The sequence below is a fragment of the Petromyzon marinus genome, chromosome 30, assembly GCF_048934315.1.
Source record: "Petromyzon marinus isolate PM22_M1 ecotype Great Lakes invasive population chromosome 30, UKy_Petmar_22M1.pri1.0, whole genome shotgun sequence".
NCBI classification, from domain to species: domain Eukaryota; kingdom Metazoa; phylum Chordata; class Hyperoartia; order Petromyzontiformes; family Petromyzontidae; genus Petromyzon; species Petromyzon marinus.
This window is the reverse complement of record NC_133696.1, coordinates 1366035-1391520: the sequence shown is the minus strand read 5'-3', so window position 1 is coordinate 1391520 and position 25486 is coordinate 1366035. Positions and strand designations below refer to the sequence as shown.

The window sequence follows — 25486 nt, the reverse complement described above, 5'->3', positions numbered from 1 at the left end:
ACAATCGTCAGGAGCAGTGTGGCCGTAAAAGGAATGGTACATGTAGTAATAATAATAATAAGGCGTCGTTCAGCGCAGTAACCGTTCTGCGTGACAGGACCATTGCCCGAAATGTCACCGCGCTGTTGACGTGTGGAGTGTCTCAGCGTTGGGCGACACGGCTCACGGTCGTGTACTGCTCGCACTCCATGGGCTCTTCCTCGTGAGACAGACAGAGAGAGAGATGCTAGCCCACGATGCCCACCCGCTGCACGTCTGCCGATGTACGCACACAGCGAGTGAGATTGTTGTTTTTATGATTTTATCGCGTCGCTCCTTTCATTGTCTTTAATCATTTTAGCTGTTGGATATTTTTCGTCCATGAACTTCCTTTATTGTTTGTTATTCTCATTACCGAATCTCATTTCGTGCTCGACACTGCTGTGGGGTCGGGGGCCGGGGATGGTTGCGACACATTTATACTTATGCAATCTAACCCAAATACCTTTGTTATGAATAATACCGGTCGCGAAAGCCCTCTACGTGTTAAACTGACTACCCTCTATGGGGAGGATACTTTTCTATTGGAGAAACTTCGCATGAAGCAGGTAAAATTGATGTCTTCACTGGCGTTCCTCAAAAGGTGCAGAGATTCAAAGGTAATACCAAACGCAGATAAAATAACACATCACATAAAGTCTGCTAAAGCTAGCCAAATACTACACAAAGCTAGCGAATTATTATCACTAGAATACAGCACAACAGGAGTGAATTATCTCAAATTTCTGAATCTCTGACGCACTTGCACCTTAGTTTAGCACGTAGGCTTTCGCGACCAATATTATTCATAATAAAGGTTTTTGGGTTAGTTCGCGTTATTTATAAATGTGTTGTAACCCTCCACCACCCGACACGGCCAATCAGCAAAAAAGTGTCACGTTGACAAAAGACAAATAATTCACTACTTTAGCCCACCGGTGTGTTGAAGAGTGAATCCACAACATTTACAGTTTGAGTACAACGTTTCGCTGGTAATTACATCCAGCATCATCGGGCAAATAAAGATATTTAAATTCTGGCAGCTGATAAAGGCCGCACTACTGTAGTGATGTCACGAACAGATTATGATAATTTGATTAAAGATTTACTGGAGGAAGATACCTATATTAAAATTAAACGAGATCCAACTAATACTTTAGAACGCAAGACTACTGCAATCAAGCCACCGGCCTCAAAACCACCAAGAGTGTATGGGCTACCAAAGATTCATAAAATCGGTATCCCATTACGACCCATAGTAAGTACAATAGGCTCTGCCACATATTTATTTGCAAAATATGTAACTAAACAAATACAGCCCTACATCGGTAGGATATCTTCATTTATAAGAAAATCAGAACATCTTGTGAATGTGATTAAAGATATTAATATTCTGGTGAGTTTTTATGTAATTTCTCTATTCACTAAGGTTCCAGTTAACGAGTCACTTCAATTACTTGATAAACTAGTAAAGAATACAGGTTTACCGAAAGATATTCCAAAATTAGCTGACCATTGTCTAAATAACACTTACAGTATTTCTTATGAAGAGGTGACTTCTTTAAACAAGAGGAAGGAGCAGCAATGGGCTCTCCTTTATCTCCTGCTATAGCAAATCTGTACATGGAAAACTTTGAAACAAGAGCACTTGCCTCAAGTACATTTAACCCATCTTTTTGGTTTAGATATGTCGATGACACTTTGGTTGTCTGTACACATGCTAAAGATACACTTAATGACTCTTTTGGTTCTTTCGGTTAAAGTCCCGTAGTTAGAAATGAAATAAAATAAAACAAATCACGACGTTTCGATCGCGACACAAGCGGTCGTTATCAGGCGGAAAAAAATAACCCAGCAGTGGAACTGCTGAACCAGCGAGAGAGCCGTGACAACAACAACAACAAGAGGTTATATACGTGGCGATGGGCAAGCAAGCGGGGTCTGCTGTGCGGTGAGAAGTTGGGGTCCAACCGGTGACGTCTGGATTATGAATCCAAGTGTACTGACCATTACACATCGCGGGAAGCTCTGAGTGTCAGGGTGAATACGGAAACAATTTTAATGGCACATTTTGTAAACCGTCAACATTTTAATCCAGTTCTTTTCACATTATATCTCTCTCACACTCTCCATCTCTCATCACCCTCCTCCCTTCCTGCAAAATAATCATAATCACCCTTTGAAAGTCACTGAAGTGTTAATCATAACGATGATAAATAATAACTTTGTAGCTAATCCAAATTACACTTGCCTATTAAAAGTTCGGGAAAACACGGCTGGAAATTACTTGGAGAAATTGAAAACATGTAGAGCCATACGTGTCGTTAAATCGCATTCGTTTTCATCCGCGCTAAAAAGAAAAGGATGAAATGACCACAATTTAAGCCACGCGTACATTACCACGCAGCCGAACGGCTCACTTACAGGTTGTTTGCAGTCAAAGCGTGTATCTTAGGAGATTAGATTTTTCCGTAATCGCTTGAGCCCCAGATACTTGCTGTGCAAACTGGTTTAGGTAAGCTCCTTAGCTCGTAAGTAGTGGCTGTGGAGGGAAAATAAAAGTCTCTTTTGTATTCTGCGTAGACAAATAATTTTCATCAAATGCCCTTTGCTCTGCTGCGGGGCTGCGCGCGGCGCGACTGCCGCAGCCTGGAGGATCAAATCCCCGGAATTATGGCCCTCGCGCCGATTGTAAATCTGGCCGTGCCGTCCCATGGTCCCGGTCATTTTGAGCAACGTCACGCAACTGGTGAATTGCTCGCCTTGAAAAGAAATTCACGCGCTCGGCACTTTCTGTTCCTCGAAGACGGACTGCGTTGCGCAGCCGTCATGGGGAGCGGGGGGGGGCATCTATCGGTGAATTCCCTTTCTTGACGTGTGCACGCGCGAGCGTTCGTAGGTGCTCGCTAACGGCACTCGCTCCAGCAGTCTGTCAGCTATGTGGGTGTTCTTTGTCTTTGTGGGCACGTGGCGGAGTGGCGGGCATAGTGTGCCTGGCCCGCGATCGGAAGGTTGCAAGCTCAAATCCTAATTGGTGGTTGACTCGGCTCATCGTCCCTTCCGGGGTCAATACAATGACAACTACTTTGTGGGGAAGTCCAGCAGTGGTTGTCCTGTGGATAGACTCGCTCTGTGATGAGGGATTTCTCTGTCGAGCTATTGTCGAGCTTCATGTCCAGTGTGCATGCCGTGCAACCACACCGTCGCCGATGGGCCGTAGGGGCCCAGGCGTTGTGCTACGAAGGGAAGGGGGGACATTGGGCAGTGGAGCCCTTTTCTCATATATTGCCCCTGGGCCCATGCCACCCACACACCAGGACACATGCCACCCACACACCAGGGCACATGCCATCCACACACCAGGACCCTTGCCACCCACACACCAGGACCCATACCACCCACACACCAGGACCCATGCCACCCACGCCAGGACCAATGCCATCCACACGAGGGCCCATGCCACCCACACCAGGAACCATGCCATCCACACCAGGACCCATGCCACCCACACCAGGGACAATTAAACCCACACCAGGACCCATCCCACCCACACCAGGGCCCATGCCACCCACACCAGGACCCATGTCACCCATACCAGGGCCCATGCCACCCACACCAGGGCCCATGCCACCCACACCAGGGCCCATGCCACCCACACCAGGGCCCATGCCACCCACACCAGGCCACCAGCTCATGCTGTACACCAGGGGTGGGGAACCTTTTTTTCTGCCAAGGGCCATTTGGATATGTATAACATCATTCGCGGGCCATACAAAATTATCAACTTAAAAATTTGCCTGTTATATTTGGTCAAACATTTCATAAACTAACCCCTAATGTAATGGCTGGAACTGCTTCTCTTTGGTGTGGCGTGTGATGTTAGCTGGTATTGATGTTGCTACTCGCAACTGCTTTTCCAGGTTTTCTCCTAGATTTATTGCATTTCGACTCCCGCCTGCGGTTGCCTTGGCAGGGCCAGACCAAATGATTTCTTGAGCCTTATACGGCCCGCGGGCTGGACGCTCCCCACCCCTGCTGTACACCTTTAGAAATGTAAACACCACAATGTTGGCAGGAAGAGCAATAAGGAGGCTACTGCCTCGCCCTTTCAATGTGACACGGACATTAAACATTTTGGGATGTTGCGAACAGTGTAAACTTTCGAGAGAAAATATATTGCCTTGCGCACTTTAGAAGGAGAAAGTAAAAAGTAAATAGTGTTCCTTGTTATAGCGGGCATGAACGTTTGAGGCACGCATTGTTGATGCGACTGTGGGTTCGTCCAGAGCATTCTCTCATTCTGTGGGCCCGCTTCCGTTACGTACTTTTAAGGCTCTCAGCGCCGTGCAGTTATCTGCAGCTTATGTCACTGGGAGACAACGAGCTCTGATTTCCAATCACATTTACTGCCCAGCAATAATGTTTCTCTTGAGTATCAACGAAGAAATATATCTCTTATAATTATACAACTGTTGTATATGCCGGGTCTTGAAAATTTAATGAAAATAATAAAAATATAATGAAATTGGGAAAATGCATGATTATCCGAAATTATGCTAATTAGATGTAATCGTATTAATTTATGCAATTGCATGCGATTATGCTAACGCAAGCCGTTATGATAATTAGGCCCTGCCTTGCTGACGAGGGTAGTATTATCAATCGGGATCGTACAATTAGTTGTATGAAGCTATGCAGGTGTCCTGTAAGTATGCTAGATTGAATGCCCTTCGTATGAATATCATTGCATGAATTTTTAATGAGTTTTCCTCTCGCCGTGTATGCTCGCGTACTCTGAGGAATAATCGAATGTACTGTTACCCAGTTAACAAACGTGACCATTGAGGGTTAAATGTATGGATCAATGAGGGGAACATCTCCAGGAGTACTGTGTTGACAATTCCAAGCATAAGAGTTCGCATATTAGTGTCAAGGTTTTGTTTAGAAATTAAAATTGCTTAACACAGAAGTGTTTGAGTGTTTCTTTCCTAAGTTCATGCATAATAATCTTAATAATAAGATCTGTATCCTGCGGTGAGATTTGAATTTGGAGACCTGACATAAACACTAATACATAATCAGTAAATGTTAAAGCAAGAATAATTGTATTATACCGATTGATAATACAAACCTAGACAACGAAGGCCTATATATACGACACAACACTTTTTTTATTGTGTTTTGCCAAGGTCCATACGATGGTGTGTTGGGTGCTCTTTTCATCATCGTGCAAACTCAAGTATCCTTAACCTACACTAAGCCCTTGAATCCAGGCGAGCGTTGATCTCGGAACATTTGCTATTCCTCTATAAAACTAAACAAACGTTGCATCTGGCCAATAGGTGGCAATTTAAAACTTGGCACACTTCGGCCGACGTCGATCTCACACCTTTTGCAGCCGTGCCTTTAATTATATATTTTGTTTAATGAATAATATTATCCGGTGACAGAGTTGAAGTGTAAATTAAGTAGTAAACCACCTCGTTCATTTGCCAAATCCCTGGCATTGTCGACGGCCGTGGCCCCCGAGAGCTGTGCCGGCACGGGGCCTCCCTCCCTCCCCTCCCTCCCCTCCCTCGGCTCGTCGCCCCCTCCCAGGCGCCGACTCTCGGTCGATGAAGGCGCGAGCCGCTGATGCCCAGTTTGCATCGTTCGAGATGGCCGACTTCAATCAAACGGATTCAAATGTGAGCGTCGATTTCATATGAACGCGCAGCCCGCGCTCCGCTGCTCGTGCTGACAGGTGTGTGTATGCGTGTGCACGTGTGTGTGTGCGCGCATGTGTGTGTGTGTGTGTGCGTGCGTGTGTATGCACGCATGTGTGTGTGTGTGCGCGTGTGTGTGCACGCGTGTGTGTGTGTGCGCGTGTGTGTGTGCCTGTGCACGCGTGTGTGTGTGCACACGCGTGTGTGTGCGTATGCCTGTTAGCGCACGGCGCTACGAGCCCGGCGACCCGAGTTCGATTCCCGCTCACGGCCAAAACCAGGGACGAATATTTGAACTGGGCCTTCCCTAGGTCGACTCAGCCTCAAATGAGTACCTAATTCTGTGTGTAAAACATCGCCACTGGGGAGACAAAGGCGGCAGGGGCGTGGTGCTGGACACCCACCCCCTCGTGTGCCTTGCCGGACTTCATAGGTGCTCACTAACAGCACTTGCCCCAACAGTCAGTTGAGGCTACGTGGAGGATCTTTGTATTTGCTGATGTGCGTGCAATGTGAAGCAGTGTCGTAGTCACCGTAGTGAGTAGCGCACTGCAGTACGGACCGGGCAATCTGGGTCCAATTCCCAGATCCGCTCACAGAAGTGACGAGTGTTACCTTAACTCATCCTGGGCCTCCAGTTCAGCCTTAAATGAGTACTCGATACGGTGTGTAAATATCAGCACTGGAGAGCTGAAGGAAGCCGGGCGTGGTGCTGGCCGCATCACGGTACTGGCAAAGCCGAAGGTGGATACCTTGCACCAGGTACTCACTTTAGACTCACACAGAGGACGCCCATGCCAGGTCCAAATATCGATTTCCGTGGTGTTTTAATTGACCGCCAACCACATCGAGGTGGCAGAGAGATCACAACACGGTGCACGAACCAATATTCATTCACTCCCCACGGCTCACGCGGAGACAAATACCCCCCCCCACCCACATAGCCTTCAGCAGACTGTTTCGTGAAATCAATCGGGAGAGCGTGGCGGTCTTTTTCGCGCGCACAGGGAGAAAGTTGGAACACGGCCACAGCGGGCGGCCACTGTGGCCACGCGCGACAGGTCACCCACACACCTGGCACGGAGGTGGCATTGATGCGCGGTGCATTCTGGGACACGTGATGTATGTGGAGGGTGGGGGTGCTGGCGGGTAGCCGTGTCGTGTGATCAATCCATTAGCTTTGGCACCTGGAGAATTATAGGCCACTGAGCTTGAAGGATTACGTCCTCGCAGTGTCTAAGCTTTGATGCAGTGCTCTGGGAACATTGCCACTCGGTAAACGGCACAATGGCTCTAAAGCAAGAGTGAGTACCTGTTGACGTTCGACATCGATAACGTTGAGGAATGCCTCAATCCATTTGCCTCTGCGGGGTGGCACGGCCACTTTGGTTTCGCTCCGCTCGCTCTGCTGAAGGGAAGTGGGGGCGGTAGGAGGCAGTGGCCGCGCTCCCTCGCTGAGTGGTGAACCTCAGCGTGCAACAGTGGCGCCGACCCCAACGAGTTAAACTAATCTAAAAACTTATTATCTATTTATTTAGTTTCACCAGGTAAGGCCCACTGAGCTATACAGCTCTTTTTCAGAAGCGACCTGGCTATCACGAATGATAGCTTCATGAATGGTTTGTCACGTGGGCATTTATAGCAGCCAAATGCTCTGAACGCATGTTTCTAAATGTGAAGGAAAAAACGGAAGGAGAGTGGAGTAAAATCCACGCGACCACAGAGAGAGTTGCACCTAAACTCCAAATACACAGCAGGTGTCAGGGTGGGGATCGAAACCACGACCTCCTGTATGCCAGGCGAGGTAGTTAACATCTGCGAGCCACTGTGATGGTTTCAAAGCCCCCTTGCAGTGAGCCTCGTTGGTTGGTGGTTTCGTTAAGAAATCCACTGCTGGATGATTGCTTCCCAACTCCCTCGGGCGGGGTTGTTTGGCCGTGAGTCACCGCGCCGGGCGGCCAAATTGCAGCGAGTTGTCACTGTAGGGGCAGCACGGTGAGTTGTCACAGTGGGAGCAGCAAGGCGAGTTGTCACTGTGGGACCAGCAAGGCGAGTTGTCACTGTAGGGGCAGCACGGTGAGTTGTCACAGTGGGAGCAGCAAGACGAGTTGTCACTGTGGGAGCAGCAAGACGAGTTGTCACAGTGGGAGCAGCAAGGTGAGTTGTCACTGTGGGACCAGCAAGGCGAGTTGTCACTGTGGGAGCAGCAAGACGAGTTGTCACTGTGGGAGCAGCAAGACGAGTTGTCACTGTGGAGCAGCAAGGCGAGTTGTCACTGTGGGAGCAGCAAGACGAGTTGTCACAGTGGGAGCAGCAAGACGAGTTGTCACTGTGGGAGCAGCAAGACGAGTTGTCACAGTGGGAGCAGCAAGGTGAGTTGTCACTGTGGGACCAGCAAGGCGAGTTGTCACTGTGGGAGCAGCAAGACGAGTTGTCACTGTGGAGCAGCAAGACGAGTTGTCACAGTGGGAGCAGCAAGACGAGTTGTCACTGTGGAGCAGCAAGACGAGTTGTCACTGTGGGAGCAGCAAGACGAGTTGTCACTGTGGGACCAGCAAGGCGAGTTGTCACTGTAGGGGCAGCACGGTGAGTTGTCACAGTGGGAGCAGCAAGACGAGTTGTCACTGTGGGAGCAGCAAGACGAGTTGTCACTGTGGGAGCAGCAAGACGAGTTGTCACTGTGGGAGCAGCAAGACGAGTTGTCACTGTGGGAGCAGCAAGACGAGTTGTCACAGTGGGAGCAGCAAGACGAGTTGTCACTGTGGAGCAGCAAGACGAGTTGTCACTGTGGGAGCAGCAAGACGAGTTGTCACTGTGGGAGCAGCAAGACGAGTTGTCACTGTGGGAGCAGCAAGACGAGTTGTCACTGTGGGAGCAGCAAGACGAGTTGTCACTGTGGGAGCAGCAAGACGAGTTGTCACTGTGGGAGCAGCAAGACGAGTTGTCACTGTGGGAGCAGCAAGACGAGTTGTCACTGTGGGAGCAGCAAGACGAGTTGTCACAGTGGGAGCAGCAAGACGAGTTGTCACTGTGGAGCAGCAAGACGAGTTGTCACTGTGGGAGCAGCAAGACGAGTTGTCACTGTGGGAGCAGCAAGACGAGTTGTCACTGTGGGAGCAGCAAGACGAGTTGTCACTGTGGGAGCAGCAAGACGAGTTGTCACAGTGGGAGCAGCAAGACGAGTTGTCACTGTAGGAGCAGCAAGACGAGTTGTCACTGTGGGACCAGCAAGACGAGTTGTCACTGTGGAGCAGCAAGACGAGTTGTCACTGTGGGAGCAGCAAGACGAGTTGTCACTGTGGGAGCAGCAAGACGAGTTGTCACAGTGGGAGCAGCAAGACGAGTTGTCACTGTGGAGCAGCACGGTGAGTTGTCACTGTGGGACCAGCAAGACGAGTTGTCACAGTGGGAGCAGCAAGACGAGTTGACACAGTGGGAGCAGCAAGACGAGTTGTCACTGTGGGAGCAGCAAGACGAGTTGTCACAGTGGAGCAGCAAGACGAGTTGTCACTGTGGAGCAGCAAGACGAGTTGTCACTGTGGGAGCAGCAAGGCGAGTTGACACTGTGGGAGCAGCAAGACGAGTTGTCACTGTGGGAGCAGCAAGACGAGTTGTCACTGTGGAGCAGCAAGACGAGTTGTCACAGTGGAGCAGCAAGACGAGTTGTCACTGTGGGAGCAGCAAGACGAGTTGTCACTGTGGGAGCAGCAAGACGAGTTGTCACTGTAGGAGCAGCAAGACGAGTTGTCACTGTAGAGGCAGCAAGACGAGTTGTCACTGTGGAGCAGCAAGACGAGTTGTCACTGTGGGAGCAGCAAGACGAGTTGTCACTGTAGAGGCAGCAAGACGAGTTGTCACTGTGGAGCAGCAAGACGAGTTGTCACTGTGGGAGCAGCAAGACGAGTTGTCACTGTAGAGGCAGCAAGACGAGTTGTCACTGTGGAGCAGCAAGGCGAGTTGTCACAGTGGAGCAGCAAGACGAGTTGTCACTGTGGAGCAGCAAGGCGAGTTGTCACTGTGGGAGCAGCAAGACGAGTTGTCACTGTGGGAGCAGCAAGACGAGTTGTCACTGTGGGAGCAGCAAGGCGAGTTGTCACTGTGGGAGCAGCAAGGCGAGTTGTCACTGTGGGAGCAGCAAGACGAGTTGACACTGTGGGAGCAGCAAGACGAGTTGTCACTGTGGGAGCAGCAAGGCGAGTTGTCACTGTGGGAGCAGCAAGACGAGTTGTCACTGTGGGAGCAGCAAGGCGAGTTATCACAGTGGGAGCAGCAAGACGAGTTGTCACTGTGGGAGCAGCAAGACGAGTTGTCACTGTGGAGCAGCAAGACGAGTTGTCACTGTGGGAGCAGCAAGGCGAGTTGTCACAGTGGAGCAGCAAGACGAGTTGTCACTGTGGGAGCAGCAAGACGAGTTGTCACTGTGGGAGCAGCAAGGCGAGTTGTCACTGTGGAGCAGCAAGACGAGTTGTCACTGTGGGAGCAGCAAGACGAGTTGTCACTGTGGGAGCAGCAAGGCGAGTTGTCACTGTGGAGCAGCAAGGCGAGTTGTCACTGTGGGAGCAGCAAGACGAGTTGTCACAGTGGGAGCAGCAAGACGAGTTGTCACTGTGGAGCAGCAAGACGAGTTGTCACTGTGGGAGCAGCAAGACGAGTTGTCACTGTGGGAGCAGCAAGGCGAGTTGTCACTGTGGGAGCAGCAAGACGAGTTGTCACTGTGGAGCAGCAAGACGAGTTGTCACAGTGGAGCAGCAAGACGAGTTGTCACAGTGGAGCAGCAAGGCGAGTTGTCACTGTGGGAGCAGCAAGGTGAGTTGTCACTGTGGGAGCAGCAAGACGAGTTGTCACTGTGGGAGCAGCAAGACGAGTTGTCACTGTGGAGCAGCAAGACGAGTTGTCACTGTGGAGCAGCAAGACGAGTTGTCACTGTGGGAGCAGCAAGACGAGTTGGCACTGTGGGAGCAGCAAGACGAGTTGTCACTGTGGGAGCAGCAAGACGAGTTGGCACTGTGGGAGCAGCAAGACGAGTTGTCACTGTGGGAGCAGCAAGGCAAGTTGTCACTGTGGGAGCAGCAAGACGAGTTGACACAGTGGAGCAGCAAGACGAGTTGACACAGTGGTGATTATACTTCACCGCGCCGGTCAATGCGGGTTAGTGAAGGGCAGGGTGCATGGCTTTGGGCACAAAGTACACTTCAACAATCGTATTTTTCCCGCTGCACTGCCCGCTGCTGCCCCACAGCACCGTCACACCAACCTTGTCGCACGTATCGCCGCGTGCCATTCGTGATCCACCCTTGAGCTCAGTGATGCGGACACGGGGCAAGGAACGACAGCGGGACACAGACCGTCAGTGGTCAGTGGCCCAGACGGTCAGTGGCCCAGACGGTCAGTGGCCCAGACGGTCAGTGGCCCAGACGGTCAGTGGCCCAGACGGTCAGTGGCCCAGACGGTCAGTGGCCCAGACCGTCAGTGGCCCAGACGGTCAGTGGCCCAGACCGTCAGTGGCCCAGACCGTCAGTGGCCCAGACGGTCAGTGGCCGTGTTCGTATCCCTGCGTTTTTGCCCCTCTACGCTTGCTTGGCAGCTGGTGAATAATTCACTTTCTAAGCAGCACCGTTCATTATGTATTGTGCCGGGTCGAGATTCAACATCTAATTTGCATTATCCGTCGTCTGCATTGCGGTGGCACCCTCTCCTCCTTGTGCATTCACAGCTGCACCACAGATGACAATCAGTGCTCATATTGCTCAACGTTAGCTGTACCCCCTGGCCCCCACCCCTGCCCCCCACTGCACACTCCTACCCGTCCCGTCGTCCCATCGATCGCGCACCAGTTGGCAAATAACGTACTTGGTGCATTATTTGATGCATTACTTGGTGCATTACTTGAGTTCCGCGTGATATGTCGTCAAGGTTGTTACATACGTATGATATAGCTCGACGAAGTGGCTGAACGTGGTCGAAATTGACATCCGCCAAATAATCTAAAGGCATCTTTCTCAACGCAGAGGGAGAAACCGTGGGACAGAATCAGTGGGACACGCTTATTCCATAGACAGCAAGCGGCAATCGTCCCATCGGCAGAGGGAAATAAAGAATGGGTCTGGAGCCCAGCCTCGAACAGGGGCAGGGAATCCATGGCACGGATGGCTGTGGAAAGGGAGTTGATGACTCTCGGGTGGCAGGGGAGAACGAGCGATATTCCCCTTGAGCGAAGAATGTTGACATTGACGATGGAAGGGGAGGCGCTTCGACAGGGAGCCTATGTCGCTGGAGCGGAGAGCACGTGGAGTGATGTTAGTGGTGGTGATGTAATACCGTACGCGGTACGCGAACTCGTCTTAACTCGATGTGAAAGCAGGCTATGTGGGGATTGGGCCCGTGGGCCGACTGGTGGTGGTTGTGCAGAGGGAACGTGCTTCTCCGGCACTGCGCTCCGTCATTCACGCCGCGTGTCGTCGATTTACGCCACAGGACTCGCAGACCTCGGGTCGAAAATCAGCTGTCTTCGTGACAGCGCATGCATTGAAGTATACCGCTGAGAGACCGCCATTGTATGCCCCCCCAGTAAAAACGAAATGAGGAAGGAATATCGCCTCTCTCACGGCACGTCTGTGTCCGCGTCTGTACGTGTGCGTCTATGTGGGCGCTTCATCGGTGCTCGCAAAAACCACTTGCCCTAACAGTCTGTACAAGGCTATTTGGGGGATCTTTGTCTGTGTGGGTAGAGCGGTGGCGCAGTGGCGAGTGCACTGTGTTGCGAGCCCGGCGACCTGAGTGCGACTCCCAGCCGCCAGCGTTGGCAGCGAGTAAGATCTGAGCCGGGGCTGGCTCCCCCCTTCACCATCCCGCACAGACCGTCACGCTGAAGTATGGCCAAACAAGCTCGATGACCGCACGGCATGGGGAGGTCGTCATCCAGCAGTGGAGTGACAGTTCCTTCCGTCTTCTCCAACCGCGCGCTTTCCTCTTCATTTCCCTGTGTGGTTCGTCCTTCAAGACGTCAAGCTGAGCCTTCCTCCTTCCAACTCGGGGCCATTTTTCCTGGCTCCCTTCCTTCTCGATCTCCCTGGAGCAAGCCCTTTCCTCTGACATCACTGTCGCCACTCCAGATGTTTTGCCTTTTCTAAATTGTTCCAATTTGCCGCACCTCCGATGAGCACGGTTGGCTACGTACGATTTGAAAGAAGTTCAGAATACATACATGCAATTCGACATATCTCACTCCGAGCCCACTCTTGATATTTCATAGTTGCAGTCCTCTTTGTTTCCATGCAGCTGTTTTCTTCTTTATTTAAACTCTCAATTCGATGCCATGCCATAGCACGTCAGTATTTTGTACCACATTTGCAGTCGGCACTGCCCCGGTACGATGAGCACTCGGTGAATTTCACAAGGGCATCTTTCATAATAACGGGATCTTCCTGCTCTGTGCGCGATCCACCAACCCCACGCCCGGGCCAATAAACGTCAGGCCGCCCCACCATCACGCGATGAATAATACATAAACACGTGCGCGGCACCGTACATGCCCAACAGCATCGACACCTTGTACCACGTTGCAGCTGCGAATTATTGAGTGGACCGGCCTGGTCGTAGAAAATGAATACAAAACGCTTTGTCGGTCAAGTTTAAGTAAGGAATTGCTGCTTTGTGGGCGCCTCGAAGATTCGGGCCCTCTGGGACAGGCCCCGTTTTTTACCATTAGCTCAGCCGATTATGCACAACTTATCTTATAAAGTCATCCATCACACATTACGCCCATTAGTTTGCTGTATTAATCATATCGAGCGTGCACACTCTCAGACGCCGAGCCTTCTCATTTATTTGCGCGATCTGTTTGAAATTGCACCATGATAAATAGTTCAATCACAGCCACTGAAAAAACGAGCAGGAATCCAGTACAATGCATGGTGTTTGTTGTGTGTGTTGTGTGTGTGACCGTCTCTGAGTGAAACGATCTTTTGTGAATTTTTCGTGCTTCAATCCCAGCGGGTATTCTTTCACTTGGCGCTGAAGTTTTCCGACAGACAGTGGGCACGAGTCGACCATTTGCGCGTTGGGGCAAATGAAACAAAAACTAACCGCCTTCAAAATAAGTTTGGAGCGTTTTACCAGAGGCGGATGTCCGTCGCACGCCGCCGAATTTTAGCGCGAAACAATTTTTTTTTACGAATTGCAGCTGTTAATAAAGGAATGCGTTGTACAATTGAATGCTTTAATCGTTCACCGGTGTTGCATGTTTTGCGGCCGGTCAAGGGGGCGGTGCGCGCACTTCGTTCCGCCGTGCCTCACCAACGGCGCCGCGGTGGCAACATTAGATGGTGCTTGCAAAGGTCGCGATTCAGAGGAAAGCAAAAAAAAAGTAAATCGTCAAATAAATAATGAACGCGACATCTGGCTGGCACTTGGCGTATGCCGGGAAAATTAGCGTGAATTGCCGATAAGGCACGGTCCACGTAAATCAGGCTCATTCCCATTAATTTGGATTATAACCCCCTTAATTTGCGTAGACGTTTTGCTGTTAGTGAAATAATGCAGCCTTGAAAGGATTTCCACGTGGACGTCGATGTTAAACGGCAGAAATGATTGAGACAATTACGCCGAGGGGTGAGTGATAAATAAGCAATGAAGACTTAAATGCCCTCTTGTTGCTGTCGATGGCTCGAGATGTTCCGTGCCGCTCAGCCGAGCCGCGTGTGAACAGTCCGTGACAAAGGCTTCACGGCTGCGCCTTCCCAAACTTCTCCAACGCAAGCAAACGGAGCGGTGCGGCCCACTGCCGAGTCACGCAGTGAGACCGACCGCGGGGCAGAGTGCTGGTCTTCAATTCATACATTTAATTGGCTTGATTGACGATTCGGGGGCTGTGGTTTTTGATTGACGAATGTTCGTTGCGGTGTTGTTTTTTGACAGCGTTTGTGTTGATTCTCGCGTGTCGTCGCGATAGCCGACCAACCTCCCCCGGTTAGCAGCCTACTTGCAGCACTGCGCCACTTGTTAGAGGCGCAACGACGCAGCACCGCGCCACACGCTTTCGTCTCCGCTCGATCCAGAAACCTTTGCCTCTTGCCTTTCCGTCGCTGGGTTACGGCACGATCCACCGCACCCAGATCGAACGCCGACAGCCAGCCACGACATCCAAAGGGGATCGCGGTTTGACCAACGGCTTTGGACATTTTTACGGTGTACGCAAAACACCCAACCCACATCTCGCCTCCGATCGGCATGTTTGGCTATGTACGGCGCGAAAGAAGTTCAACGTACTCACCGACGCCTGACGTTCTTTGAGGCTGCGCGTCAGGGGATAGCGTCAGCAACAGCGGACAGAGCGGTTGTCTGATGTTGGCTTCATGCAGAACAAGCGAGCAAACGGGCACACTGCATGCGAAAGCCGTGGACTTTTGCATCTCCATAGCGGTCACACGTGGAAGCCTGTCGGAGGCCCGCGGTGGGGGAATAATTGGCCCGACGGCCGGATAATTCATCACAGCTCATCGGCCATGCAGCGCGGGCTCCTCGCCCCGACAAGATTGATGAGGGACGTGGCCGCAGCCGGCACGGACGCTCAACGGTTCCAGGGCGCTCCCAACATGGCTCGGCGCCAATGGGAGCTGCGGATTTATGCCGTGAGCTCCGGTGAGGGTGACCGAGTGACGCAGCAGGGCCGTGCGCACGCCGCGCCGGCAAGGGGCGGAGGGGGGGATTCACGCTCGGCAACGATTCTCTTACTTGCGTATGGTGGCGATATGTCCAGGAGCTCGATGGACTTCTGATTGGCACGGTCGGCTACGTACGGTGCGAAAGAAGTTCAACGTACATACGTACGTGCCAATGTCGAGGTCTGCGAGACGCGAGCGGTCTTCGGGAGAGAGAGTTGATATAGTTTTCCTCCTCCGTTGAATGAGCATAGACTACAGCGGTTTACTGAATGGTCCGTAGTTTAGGTTACATGGCCCTTTCCCGTTCCGACGACGTACACGATGACATACACTTTTGTACGTCAACAGGAAAGGGTTAAGTGTTTCCTGCCGCCCTACCTGCTATGTGTCATGCTCGCGTTGCGTCTGTGCGGTGTGCATTCTACCATTTTTGTAAAGTGAATGTGGTTCGCAATGTTATGCGTTTTGAGATGCAACTTGCGTGAATGATGCCATTATATAAAATAATATTCGAAGTGAGATGGATGGTAACGGCACTGGACTACGAGGGATGGCGATGGTGTGGGGAGGCCTTCATCCAGCAGTTGATAGACAATGGATGATGATGTTCCGAACGAGTGGTTCTGCGGTTGGAGTATTTCTCTCCCAGACACAATGTTGAAAACTCTCATCCCAGCCGAAGGTCATCCAAGCCCCCTTCATTCCTCCACGGTCATTAAAATTTGACTTTGAGGAAAGTCTATGCATTGTCATCCTTTAGAGAGGCCAACCCTTGCCATAGGTATGTGGAATTTCCACCACTGGCTCAGGGCTGTCAGCAGCTCGGAGCCATGTTGTTCCATTGTTTCAGCAGAACAGAACTTCGACTTTTAAATGGTTAAAATAAAAGAAATTAATTAACAATCAATACAATGATGCATATTAATTTAACATTGTGATATAGCAGCCATAATATTAAGTCTATCACTGTTATGGAGTGTTAAGTAATTTCCATTCTTTGTATTTTCATTTAAATTTCAGTCAAATTTGGCAATTTCCTATGACTTCGTTAATTCTACCATTCTTAATTTAAAATACTTAGATTTGTATTTCATCAGTGCAGTACTGTAGCATATTCAATCTTGTTAAGTCGTCTTAATATTACACGTCCGCTCATGCTAAGATTCGCTCTTCCTTTTTTGCGATCTTTCATCGCCATTCGCAAAAACTCGCTGAAATATTAATTATCTCGCATCGTGTGCAAATGCTGTGGTGTTGTCAAGCAGAGAGACGCAAAGACCTCCACAGAAATCTATTTTTACGTTTCGGGTGGTTTGTAAATGACTGCACACACAAGCAGAGTGTATGTTTCGTTGCGTGTGTGTTGCCAATGACTGGTACCAGCGGCATCAAGATCGGCCTCTATGGAGGATGCTCGTGAAGAACGCTGCTACTGGGCAGTTGGAGGCTGTCGCCTTCCAAAAACAACGGAGGGCAGAGGAGCGATGCTCACAACAACGAGCAGAGCGCCGGGTGGCTGAAATGAAGCAAGTTGGCACAGTAGGGGGCACAGCTGATGCATCGGTCAGTCATCTCAGCCAGTCAACCCGTGGCACCTGGGTCTGTCCCTTGCCCTCCGGTCAGCGAGCCTTCGACACTTCACGTGGCCTCAAAGTGCAGCTGGCCTGGCACTGACACTGTGGTGATGTCACCGCCGCTTCGTGGCGAATGGCGGCTGTTGTTGTTTGTATCCCAGCTTTATCTCCCAGCCATACCCATCACTGACAAGTGGTAAATGAGCATGGCCTCGGCTTCTCTCGGTTGACTCAGCCGTAAATAAATACTGAGCGCAGCGTGTGAACAACCTGGGTTCTGGGGAAACAAAGTGGCCAGGCATTGTACTGACTTCACGACGCCAAACCTTCATGCCCTGCAGGGCCGTATAGGTGCTCTCCGCAAACAGCTCCTGCTCCAACAGCGTCCGTGGCTCTTTGTCGATGCCAAGGTGGCTGTCTGCCTGCTGCCTGTGCGTCTGATAGTTTACTGTCCTGCCAGCATCTCTGCTTGCGCCCTTTCTACCTTTGACCCTTCCCCTGGGAGATAAACACATTTCCACGGGAGGGGTTTGACTCCCGCCGAACAGTGTCTTCAAGCCGATGGTTCTCGTCAAATGCCCACAAGTCAAGGTCGTAGCGTCTCCAGAACTTGCAATTGTCTATGCGGTTTATACCTCCGGTGGATCAGCATCTGTAGGGTAAGACCTCTACACCCCATCCCGGCTGGAATGATGGCTCTGCCTTGCACAGAGAAGGGTATATAGTGTAGTCACCGCGAACATTCGACACGTCCGCATATCGTATCACACGTACTGTTGTCTGTGTGACGGATACACGAGACCAGGGAGTAGCGGTGGCACTGTGACCTGGGTTTGACTTCTGGCCATGGCTAACAATCTTCGGAGGTGAATGTCACATCTGAGTCGATATTGGGGCCCCCGCGATCCCCCCCCACCCCCCTGCACCTCTTCACTAAGTCGCACGAATAAGAAGAGTGGTAAAGTATGGACAATCCACCCCCTCACTCCCTCTCCTCCCCCCTCCCATGACTGAGAGGGCACAGGGGGGGGGGCATCATCCAGGAGTGGATTGACAAAGGGCTGACATTGACCCGGTTATTATCGATTTAATCATGAGGAGAGCCGGAATGTTTTGGACACGCACACTGTCGCGCGCGTCAGCGTGCTCAAACGTATCGTGAAATCTAGTCGCTCAAAACACCAAAATTCTCACCGTCGGCGCACAACTCACGACGAGTGTTCGAATCCGGTGACGGACGAGCTTATTGGCTCACGTCGTTTTTGTCTGTCTGTTCCCTTTCAGAAAAAAAATTTTGACCGTTTCTTGAAGTTGATTTGCACTTGGAAAAAGAGTTTGACTCTCAAAAGTGTTTCAAGTGGAACAACCGGGCACGGCGTAGGGAGGGATGAAATGAATGGATTCACATTCAGGAGAACAAAATGTGTTATTATAGACCGTAAGCGAAAGTGCAGTGAGCGGTTATTCTATTCGGTACGCCTCCATTCACACGCCCCAGGATATTTAGTGAAGTCGGCTTTTGCCACCCCAGGGCATATCGAATGCCTCCATCGGTCACTTTCACTGCACTCAAAGAGAGAGAAGAGGTGATTTACACGAGTTATTGTTCAGGTATTGTCTTTCGTGGGCGTATCATTGCCAACGATGATCGTTCGGCATTCGTCCTAACGGGTAAATTCAGTTTGGGGGCAATTGATGTCCGTGAGATGTCTTGTCCCCCTACGCGTCATTTGCTAGCCGGCCGAATGCATGAAATCGTATCTTATGCCCAATGCTGCAAAACTCGGCCACGCCAAACCATTCGTCCCTCTCCCTCCTCCCACATCCAAATAGAAGCATTTTGTGATTCCAGAGCTGCCACCGTTTTTCCTTCTGGCCCTGAAATATATGTTTGTGCTATTCTTTCTCTCGCCAAATTTGCCTAATGAATGTATACTGTTATAGAGGTTGAAGTAATGAATATTAATGGGCATTGTCAAGTATTTCTATCTCATCTATATGTGTGTGTGTACATATGTAGGTGACATGATATATTTCTTGCCGGGATGATATATTTCCGTTTGGGCCAGAGTAGACAGGTGGTGGTGGCGGCTCAAGTGCTCTGCTCCGAGCCCAGTGACGTGGATTCACTTCCACGATACACCACGCACCATGGCCACTTTCCCACTGGGCAGCTGCCTGAGCCTAGCCGCATCCCGATGTTGGCTCAGCCAGACATTTGTACACAAATGAAATTGTGGTAGAGGTGGCAAAGGTGCAGCCCTGCATTTCCTTCCTCACGCCACTGCAGGCAGATAGGGCCTTCGCTATTGAAGGCTCTGGAGAGCTCCCCCAGATGGTACTTGGCCTACCTTTCCTGCGCTGGCCAGCAGTTTCCAGAGAGGTGGGGAGTACCCACACTTTACCCCACTACACTTGACCAGCCGATCGAATAACTGTGTTACCTATTTACACTGCAGGGTGGACAGAGACGGATTAAAAAAAAAACTTGCACATTTTTTCGACTGCCGCTCCGGGAGATGGAACCAGAGACCTTTGGATTGGAAGTCCTGTGGGCTGCTAGCCGCTACACCACTGTGGCAGCATCGTCCGTGACATTGTAACATGGGGACAAAGTGGTTTATTGAAGCAGATAGTGATGATGATGATGGATACAAATGTTAGTGCTGCTTAAGCTAAATTTCCGAACAAAATTTATCTTCTTAATGGTCTACTGTAATTAGAGATGCAGCTTGCTGATTCTTTCAACTCGGAGTATTAGTACTCTAGTATGCCTCTTGATGTAACCAGGAGGTGAAACACAGACCCATTGGGATACATGAAACATTGCCTCTTGTGCAAGGGCTACATGGGTTACATCAAGTTATTTTAGAAACAATAGATCTTGGCAAACTATAAAAACTTTAATTACAATTATGAGTAAGGGCAAGTACAGAAGGCGAATCACACTTTAAACTTGACATTTTAAAAGACACTGCAATTTTAAGAGACACTTTTAAAGGACACTGTTTAAATGTGTCTAAATGTGAAACTCTAGGAGTAATTGATCTTTGGTTCTTTCGGTGAAGTCACGTAGAATATAAAATAAAATCCAATAATAATATCGGAGTAATTGCTTGTTAATATTGGAAGGCTGAAGCATTAATACGTTACAATATGTGACATGGAATTTGTATGGTGCTGGCCAGCCACCACAGCCACCACTCCCTTGTGTGTCGTGCCGGCCTTTTCTAGGTGCTGCTCCTCGCTGACAACACGTGCCCCAACAGTCTGTTAAAGCTACAGGGAGGATCTTTGTCGCTCTTCTGTGTGTGTGTGCGTGCGTGAAAATTGTGAGTAAATAATATTTGGAAGCTTTCTCGAATTTCTACCGTCCGTTAAGGCATTCATTTAATTTAAACTATTGTGCTTTATTGAAGTCGGTTCACAGCCAGTGATGAATAACCACATATCCTTCATATAAGATTGCTGCTGGTTTATTTATGTAGGGTTTGAGTGTTCTTCCCGTCATTTTGGACAAGGTTTATCTGCGGACATTTGATTCTCCCATTAAACAAAGTCACATTTGCCGAGCACTGGCCCAAAGACCGATAACGGCGAGTGGCCAGTGACAAGCGGCGCTCTCGAAGGCGAATTAGGTAACAGCAATACCGTGCTCGGCTTGAATTGAGGCCAGTTATAGGAGCTAGGGAGAAGAGACGCTGGCAGGGATTTGCAAAAGGCAGCGGTGCGAAGGAGAGAGCGGAGGGAATCGGAACGTTGGGGCCTCCGGTGTAGCGGTTGAGCGTGCTACCGATGAGACAGAGCGGTCTGTCCGGTGGGCCGTCTCCTCAATGTGGACACGCCACTTTCTACGAACAATCCGAACACTTCCAACGGCCTTTCTGAAAATGCTTTTTTTTGCAGACTCGGTGAGACTCTCCGGCATATTGTAACAACAACATAATTTGCATTAAAATCCAGCTGCAGTTGGCTGTGTGTGCAAGGGCTGCTCTTGCGCTCGTGAACGCTCAAATTTGCTCGTGTGGCAGCCCAGCCAGCCCTCGCTCCGGGAGGTATCAGCCTCTCTGGTCGGAGCGTGCGAATGCGTGCCGGCTGCACAGGTGCGCTGATCTCTTCACATCTTTACAACGGGGGCCCCTTCAGAGCTTAACAGTTTTTTGTTCCAACACCATTGGAGCGGGCGGCGGTGTGTCCGCCTCTGGCTGTGGCAGCTAACAGGTGGATTTCGCTGTGTGTGTACTGTACGTGTGTGTTTTATCTTTCCAAATACAAAGTGCGCCACTAAAACTACAGACCGCCACCCTATTTATCCCATACACAGTTCAGTGTGTGTTCGTGGGTTTGTGTAAACTGCCGATAATTATTGGGCCTTTTTTTGTTTGTTGTGCCCCCCCTCCTGGTTTCAAACATAACTCGAGCATTACACGGTTCACACACATGCGCTGATGATGCACGCACGTGTGTGTCATGTTATGATACACACGTGCGTCATGTCACGTGTGAAAAGGATAGAGTGGGGGGGGGGGGAGGTGAGATTTGTGGGGTAGGGGGCAAAATATGGCGTGGGTTTTGTTGATCCAAGCCCCCCCTGTTTTTCCCTCCACATTTAGAAACACGCGTTGAGATTATTTAGATCTGGGAGGGTGCGAGATGCCTTTTCTGGGGGTGTGAGACACGGCCAGATTTTGTTTTTAGAAGGTAAATAATCTAAACACAAATTAAGCACGGACACATTATTACAACTACTTTGTTTCATCAAACCCTATGCGTTTATTAACATTGTACATTTTTTGTTTAGGATTGAGAACCAGTGGGGTGCAAGGGTACAGTAAAGGTTAAGAACCACTGATTTAGATAATTTTGTTGCTATACATTTCAACGTGATAAGCCACTTTTGTTTGAGCTATCGTCTGTGGCCAGGGCGCTTCTGCAAGAGAAGCTAATAGCTCAGTGGGCCTTACCTGGTAAGATACAAAGTTTCGTATTTGTGTGTTTTTAGTGATGCGTTTACCTTTCCCTAGACTTTGCACTCCTATTGCGCTCCTGTCCCGTTGTTGTACCTTTCTGGCCCGTCCTTCGAGGACATCCGTGAAGAAGAGCTTCATAGCTCATCGGATTCCTCCCAGGATAAATACCGGGGGAGGTGTAAGAGCTGAGCCGACTGCCCAACTCTGCCCAAGGGCTCATTAATATTCACGACAAGGGCGCCTGTCAGGGTGCAGAGGGTGAAGTCGAGGCGTGTCACGCGCTCATGAATATTCATGATGTGTGCACGATCCGCGCTTGCGTAACGCCTCGCGCTTTGTCATGAATATTAATGCCTTTGCCGTCTACTGAATGCGGCATGCGTTCAGTGGGTAGCATGTGTGACTTGAGAAGCCAGAGTTAGTCAAATATTTCAGCTAACTCGTTCAACAAAAACACTATCCCGGCGGAGGAATGTTTTAGGAGAGCGGTGGCGCTGCCGTTAGCGCACCGTCCTATGAGCCCCGGCAACCCGAGTTCAATTCCCGTCCATGCCTAACAATACAAAAACGACGAGCGATATCCCAACCAGTCTTGCCCCCTCCTCGATCAATCCACACTGAGCAGCATGGTGAAGTATGGTCAATCACCGATAACCAGCGCGTGCGGGCAGGGGTATCCAAGCAGCAGCTGATTGACAAAGAGACCGTGCATTTACGTGTGTTGGTATTCATCAACGTGGAATAGTTTTAAGTAAATAACAAAAAAACACATTACCACCAATCTCAATTTACGACTAAAATGAGCCACGAATGTCTGTGTGTCCCGCGCTAGACGTCACTCCACGTAGGCCATCCCCCCTCATTAATAATCATGAACAGGTGACGTCCTACACATGGACCCCCCCCCCCTCATTTATAATCATGAGCGTGTGACGTCACTCCGCATGGACCCCCCCCGCCATTCATAATAATTAGCGGGTGACGTCACTCCACATGGGGGGGCGAGGCGCCTCCTCCCCCCTCCTCGGCGTCAACTCACAACCCTCACTACAAAGGCAGAACCCTCACGTCATCACGTGATCTCCGTAACGCTGTTGTTGAGACATCAAAGTAAAAAGGACGTCATGGTGAACAATGGTGAACAAATCAAGATTGAAGGGATTATAACCTTTACATGAAATGGGTCTGTGTCGCCGTGCCCTTACTAATTGCACACGAATGGATGCAGTGAATATCACATCGCGGGCTCTTTTCGCTTGCAAGTTTCAGATTTACTGCAGTACACCCGTCCTTGGACGGGCAAAAGGCGAGTTATATATATAGTTTTTTACATAAAAATACAACGTTGACCTTCATGCCCCGCCAAGCTTGCCAGCCGAATGTCGCGTGGACTGGCAGAGCAGAAACCCACCAACTTCTATTGCCCCGCGGGGATCTACTCTGCACATCCGTGGAAAAGAGCTTCGTAGCTCGTCGGATTCCTCCAGTCTGAGTAAAGATTGTGATCAAATAAAGATTCTGGTGGTTACGCCTGCACGGCGTCCCGTGGCCCGGCACACATTCACGATGCGACCCTGCCACCCTCCATGGGATACCTCCCAAGACTGACAGCACTCGACCGTCACTCGCCGTGAGCGGAATGTCACAACAAGTGGGCATAGCAACTCGGGTGGGGTGGTGGGTGGTGGCGGGTAGGGGGGGTGATCCTGTTCAGTGGTTTATCATGCGTGGGAACCAGCCTAGGTGCATGACCACTCGTAAACTCTCTCTTGAGCGTGCCGAATATTTATGTCGCCCGAATGGAAAGTGATGAGTTCACCCACCTGTCTGAGCTTACAACACGGGAGCTGGCCACGGTGGGTGTAATGGCCATTGCACTGGACTCTCAATCCACCGACTCTCAATCCACCGACTCTCAATCCACCGACTCTCATTCCACCCGACTCTCAATCCACCCGACTCTCAACCCACAGACTCTCAATCCACCGACCCTCAATCCACCGACTCGCAATCCACCCGACTCTCAACCCACCCGACTCTCATTCCACCCGACTCTCAATTTACCGACTCTCAATCCACCGACTCTCAATCCACCCGACTCTCAATCCACCGACTGTCAATCCACCGACTCGCAATCCACCGACTCTCAATCCACCCGACTCTCAATCCACCGACTGTCAATCCACCGACTCGCAATCCACCGACTCTCAATCCACCCGACTCTCAATCCACCGACTGTCAATCCACCGACTCGCAATCCACCGACTCTCAATCCACCGACTCTCAATCCACCGACTCTCAATCCACCGACTCTCAATCCACCGACTCTCAATCCACCCGACTCGCAATCCACCGACTCTCAATCCACCGACTCTCAATCCACCGACTCTCAATCCACCGACTCTCAATCCACCGACTCTCAATCCACCCCACTCTCAATCCACAGACTCTCAATCCACCGACTCTCAATCCACCGACTCTCAATCCACCCGACTCTCAATCCACCGACTCTCAATCCACCGACTCACAATCCACCGACTGTCAATCCACCGACTCTCAATCCACCGACTCTCAATCCACCCGACTCTCAATCCACCGACTCTCAATCCACCGACTCTCAATCCACCGACTCTCAATCCACCCGACTCGCAATCCACCGACTCTCAATCCACCCGACTCAATCCACCGACTGTCAATCCACCGACTCTCAATCCACCGACTCGCAAACCACCGACTCGCAATCCACCCGACTCTCAATCCACCGACTGTCAATCCACCGACTCTCAATCCACCGACTGTCAATCCACCGACTCGCAATCCACCGACTGTCAATCCACCGACTCTCAATCCACCCGACTCTCAATCCACCCGACTCTCAATCCACCGACTCTCAATCCACCCGACTCGCAATCCACCGACTCTCAATCCACCCGACCCTCAACCCACAGACTCTCAATCCACCAATCAATCCACCGACTCTCAATCCACCGATTCGCAATCCACCGACACTCAATCCACCCGACTCTCAGCCCACAGACTCTCAATCCACCGACTCTCAATCCACCCGACTCTCAATCCACCGACTCTCAATCCACCCGACTCGCAATCCACCGACTCTCAATCCACCCGACTCTCAATCCACCGACTCTCAATCCACCCGACTCGCAATCCACCGACTCTCAATCCACCCGACCCTCAACCCACAGACTCTCAATCCACCGATCAATCCACCGACTCTCAATCCACCGATTCGCAATCCACCGACACTCAATCCACCCGACTCTCAGCCCACAGACTCTCAATCCACCGACTCGCAATCCACCGACTCGCAATCCACCGACTGTCAATCCACCGACTGTCAATCCACCGACTGTCAATCCACCGACTCTCAATCCACCCGACTCTCAATCCACCGACTCTCAATCCACCCGACTCTCAATCCACCGACTCTCAATCCACCGACTCGCAATCCACCGACACTCAATCCACCCGAAACTCAATCCACCCGACTCTCAATCCACCGACTCTCAATCCACCGGCTCTCAATCCACCCGACT

The 25486-nt window shown here is 50.6% G+C and overlaps 1 protein-coding gene across 19 annotated transcripts in view; it reads left to right on the top strand.

Annotated features, from left to right (window-relative positions):
- LOC116947431 (calcium-dependent secretion activator 1) overlaps positions 1–25486 on the top strand; it is a 428622-nt gene that overhangs the window by 221659 nt on the left and 181477 nt on the right. The window contains exon 1 of one of the 19 annotated variants that reach the window (XM_076070607.1): positions 5619–5705. The exons of 17 other annotated variants lie outside the window; for them this stretch is intronic. In XM_076070607.1, the coding sequence (XP_075926722.1) occupies positions 5634–5705 (72 nt within the window). In that variant the 5' untranslated portion in view covers positions 5619–5633. Of the gene's footprint in view, positions 1–5618; positions 5706–5742; positions 5762–25486 lie in introns of those variants that run through there. One more of the 19 variants, XM_076070608.1, reaches the window with a different exon arrangement.